This window comes from Ictalurus furcatus, chromosome 9, assembly GCF_023375685.1.
Source record: "Ictalurus furcatus strain D&B chromosome 9, Billie_1.0, whole genome shotgun sequence".
In the NCBI taxonomy this organism is placed as follows: domain Eukaryota; kingdom Metazoa; phylum Chordata; class Actinopteri; order Siluriformes; family Ictaluridae; genus Ictalurus; species Ictalurus furcatus.
Genome location: NC_071263.1, coordinates 8953310 through 8958352, shown reverse-complemented (window position 1 = coordinate 8958352; position 5043 = coordinate 8953310). Strand labels below are relative to the sequence as shown.

At 37.5% G+C, this 5043-nt stretch overlaps 1 protein-coding gene across 1 annotated transcript; it reads right to left on the bottom strand.

Annotated features, from left to right (window-relative positions):
* Positions 1-376: 376 nt before the first annotated feature.
* Positions 377-3887, bottom strand: LOC128613059 (cytochrome P450 1B1). Its single transcript, XM_053633616.1, has 2 exons — positions 3177-3887; positions 377-3058 (listed from the first exon to the last, which is right to left on the bottom strand). Exon 2 carries the CDS (start codon positions 3028-3030, stop codon positions 1450-1452), a length of 1581 nt encoding a protein of 526 aa, XP_053489591.1. The 5' UTR covers positions 3031-3058; positions 3177-3887; the 3' UTR covers positions 377-1449.
* Between the last annotated feature and the right edge of the window lie 1156 nt (positions 3888-5043).

Sequence of the window (5043 nt, the reverse complement as noted above, 5' to 3'; positions counted from 1 at the left end):
AAGATATGTGAAGGTATCATTAGCTGAATAATAGTCACTCAAGGCAATTATGTTTGTATATGGTGTCTAATTTATCTGAGAAGGCATTCCATTTATACTGTATGATGATGAGAACATTTTGTGTTTTATTGTTTTAGTGCATTATATAACATATAACTGAATCATTTTTATAAGTGTTTATTTCCTTATAAACTATGCAATGTCAGCATTACTAATACAGAAGTATAGAAAATACAGTTTCATGGCATAACTGCTTGCTCATGTTCAGCCCTGGAAATCTTATGAATCTGTAGCTGAAGTAACCTAATGATAGATGTGACAGGTATCCTGCGATATGAGTTGAGACAAAACAGAGGAACACTGTTAAATATTGCTTTAAATTGTTGCTTTTATTTAATTACTGTATCTTCAAAATTAGCTTATTTTCAATTAATATACTGAAAAATACATCAATGCATAATTTAAATGGTTGCTTTCTTGGACATTCAAAATAGTTTTATTCCTTCGATTCAAAACATCAAATGATTTTCTTAATATATGCAATTCATAATTAATGGCATAGGTTGCAGCAGCACTTTAAAAAGTGTTATTACAAAATTTTTCATCATGAGTAATTTCCTGGAAACCAGTGTGAGCTGGGTTGTAATGACAGGTGAAATATAAAAACAGGATTTGGAAGAAAAAGAGTAAGTCCACTTGGCCAAGATCTCTTATGGACACTTTCCATAAGAGCAACAAAACAAAATTCACTTTAATTTATCCCAGCGATGCAATGTCTCACTTACTGCATGGTAACTACTAGATTATGATCATTACTTTCTTATTACCTACATACTGTCAAGCTGTGTATTCTTTTCATCTGGATACAGTAGATGGCTTTACATATAAGGTAGATGATTAATATTTAAAATACCTGAAATACATCAGTTATGAGTACTCATAATCCACACTTTATACAAGTCTTTATACAGATCTGAGTAAATCATATACATATACAGTATTTTCTTCAAATCATATGAACCAAAAGAAGAACATAAAGCTATCAAAGCAGTTTTCTGCAAATGAACAATTCTTGAGTACATATTTTAATGACTTTGATCATATAGACAGTTATGCACTGCTCGCTGAAACACTTTTTTATATAGCTTATATTTTTCAGACACAGGATGATGAATACACAATGTAAAATATTATACAGATTTTAACTATATAGTCAAAAAGAGATGAAGACTGTCTCAGTTCCTTTTAACTACCAGACAATATGATGACCATTTTTTCCATTAATAAAAGATACACCTTGCCTACAAATGTGTGAATAATCTTTAAATATTAAATATAGAACAGCATTCAGTGCTAGTTTATTAATACTCACTGTTATATATCATATATTGGAAAATGTATCAGTCTTTGCTCACTGTGAGTCATACAATCAGTCATAAAATCTTTAATTTATGCTGGTGACACAAGGCCAAGGAGTCTCCCTCTTAGTTTGGCTGTAACTGTAAATTTGACAGGCTTCAGTACTAACCCGTATGAGCAGTCCATAGTGAGAGTCTGAGAGGGGTTACTCTTGAATGTGCACTGATGCAGCAGAATGGCTAAGAACAAGAATATCTCTGTCTTGGCAATCTGGTCACCAATGCATCTCCTCTTACCTGTGGAGAAGATCATTACACTACTGGTCAAGTCCTTGTTAAGGGCTCCATTCTCATCCAGGAACCTTGAGGGATTGAAGATTTGGGGGTCCTGCCACTTCTGTGGGTCATGGTTCACAGACCACTGGTTGATGAACACCACTGTGTCTTTGGGGATGTGGAAGCCCTCGATGGTGACGTCTGTGGTGGTGGAGTGGGGGATAGTGACAGGAACAAAGCTGGTGTAGCGCATGGTCTCATAGATGAAGGCATCCAGGTAGGCCAGGCTGACCTTGTCCTCCATTGAGGGCAGTCTGTCACGGCCAACCACTTTATCAATCTGCTCCTGGAGCTTGGTCTGCATGGCTGGGTACTTCACTAAGAGCAGCAACATCCACTGCATAACAGTAGATACAGTGTCCTGTCCTGCTCCAATGAGATCTGTCACAGTTCCCTCTACAAAGTCTTTAGTCAACATGTTATTTTTTCCATGTTCAATCACACTAATGATTGCATCACTCATGTCCCGAGTTACATCGGGGTCATATGTGTCTCTGTGCTGCACAACTTTGTCTTTCACATAAGCAAAGAACTCCTTATTGATAGTCTTGAAGTTCTGGTAAACACTTCGCACTGGGTTTGGGAAAGACTGAAGCCAAGGCATGACATCTACTAAGCTCCCAGCACCCACTGTCTCTCCAAACTTATCTACCCTACCCAGAAGTGCCCTGAACTCGGGGTCATCATGTCCGTAACGTTTTCCAAAGCAGAGAGCACAAATGACGTTAGCAGCAGCAACTGTAAATTCATGTGAAGGATTGAAATAACATCTATCTGCACTCAGCCTGAGAAAACTCTGAACCATATCCATGGCCTCTGCCACAATATGCTGTTCAAAGGCCTTCTTGGTCTGACTGTTTGCAGATGAGAACGCCCTCAAGGTAGATTGAGCTACTCTCCGGTGTGCCTTCCACTGTTCACTGTAATTGCTGAATGTCATACTTTTCCCCCCAGATATAATTTGAAAGGAGATGAAATTTGGTCTTCCTGCAAACTCTTTGCTATGTTGTACGAGAGCTTGTCGTATGGCTGTGTATCCATTCAGCACCACTATGTCATTGCAGCCCAGTCGGATCTGGTAGACATTGCCATACTTCTTTGCAAGCCTGGAGAAGGTAATGTGGGGCATTTGGCCTAGTTGCATGGCATTGCCCACTAGTGGCCATGCAAAAGGCCCTGGCAGCCTTTTCTTGAGAGCAAGGTTGCGGATCCACAGACAGGCCTCCAGGCAGAAGAGAAAAATGAAGGAAATGATGAGGGCTGGTTGGACTTGTCCACTCCATTCCTTTATGATGCTGCTTCCCTTCATGCCAAAGTCACTCTCTGATAATGCCATCTCTTGATTCTGCTGTAAAGTTCCAATTCTGATTTGGACAACCAAAAATCTAATTTATGTTTCAAAACATGATTTCTCAGTAGGTTGTTTAGGAAAGCAATAATTCAAAGACAGGTAGAACAAACAAACAAACAAACAAAACTCACAATGGATGAAATATTTCTCCTTTTTCCTTTTCTCAGTGAAAAAAAAAGTTCACGTGAACTGAGCTTCTGTATGTTCAGATGGTTCAGGCTAAGATCTCTCAATATTATGAATATGGCGTGTGTTCTGATTTCTGGTCACAGAAAGTTACTCTGTTCGATCTGGAAACCCGGTGCGTGTTATATATGTTTCCAGCACAGGGGCCGGGCTCCATGCGGTTCTCTTCACTCCTCCCACACGCCTGGAGAGCTGCTTGTGTTACCTTTGCGCACAAGTAACTCGCAGCACAAGAAAAGAGGAGGCGAAACCGAGCAGTTAAGTGATGCTCCTCGTGGACCGCGAAGGAATATTTTAAATGCAAATTTCCATGCTTGTGTCCGTTTGGAAACTTTTAGGTATTTTGCGCAAAACCAGACTGGAACTGGTGGAAGTTCTTCGTACGAAATGCGCACACGGTTTGTTTCAGTTCTTCGCATCTTTGAAATGTTCATATCATAGACACACAGATGTATAATAAAGATCTCCTTGTATTGTACAATAAATGTTCTATACCATCGTTCATTTTTATGCCTGCTACAAATGTTTCCAGTTGTTAAGGTCTCTACCCTAAACGTGTTCCTCATAAAGAGAGAAACATGTGAGTGGTGCGTTACTTTTTATGGCTGTTTTGTAGGGGAAAAGTTTAAAAATGACCAACCTGACAGAATAAACCCTGAAAGTAGTTTAGTAAAAACAATTCATACAATAACTCATGCACACACACACACACACACATATATATATATATATATATATATATATATATATATATATATATATATATATTTCACGCGTTATGAACCCCCACTACATATTAAAACGCGACATTGTCATAATTTTTATAATTTTTGTCTGAGCAAATTGAATTACAGATCTCCCAACATGCTTAGTTTATAATTGGCCAAAAAAAGAGAACAAGATAAAAGATCTGTTGTGGTAATAACCTAATTTAAATGTGTCCCAAGGGCAATAAATTGGCCGGAGCTGGGTGCGCATTTGTAATAAACACACAAGAAGTATTTACTCTCAATAGCTTCTAATAAGTTGAGAATTTTAATAGTTGTAAAAAAAAAAAAAAAACCGCATGCGTTAAAACTCATATGTTTACAATTTTACAAATAATAATACATGTAGGCCTAATTTAATTTATTTATTTGTGTTTTGTTCTAATGTTTATTCTTAGCTTAGAATAATTTCTCACGGTTGTTGCACGTGCAACATGTGTCATAACTATTAAAATGCACAATTTTTTTTGTAGCTATCGAGACAAAATACTATCTATCTATATCATATATGCAGTATATACTTCATATGCGGCATCAGTTCATGGCTTCGCGTTTGTCAAGGTTGCTCTAGATATTTTAACTGCTGGTACAGTACTGTAAATATTACCTCTTGGCTGAAAAAGTTTTTTGCCCTATTTTTATGCCTTTGTGGTTGGTAAGACATTGGCACAATATACAAAGTAGAATTTATTTCTCATGCAAATCACTCTAGCTCTAGTGATTATATTAACCTAATTGAGAACTCAGATCCTGAGGTGAAACATTTCTTGCCTGATAGCCAGACACAAAAATTTGTGTTTCTTGTTCCTCACCAGCTGTGGAGTTTATTTTTGTAGGAAGTTAATGGCTGTAATTAACAGAGTGAGCCAGTGAGTTTAGAGGAACAGAGCCATCTAATAATCTTAAAAAGTCACTCTCTTTTACAAAAGTGTGTGTGTGTGTGTGTGTGTGTGTGTGTGTGTGTGTGAGAGAGAGAGAGAGAGAGAGAGATTGTTTCATTTGTAAATCTTACAAGTATTATGCGTGTAGGTATTTAAACTGATCT

What these genes read in the sequence shown, in the direction of transcription:
- LOC128613059 (XM_053633616.1), bottom strand. Translation starts at nt 3,030, where the DNA reads ATGGCATTATCAGAGAGTGACTTTGGCATGAAGGGAAGCAGCATCATA.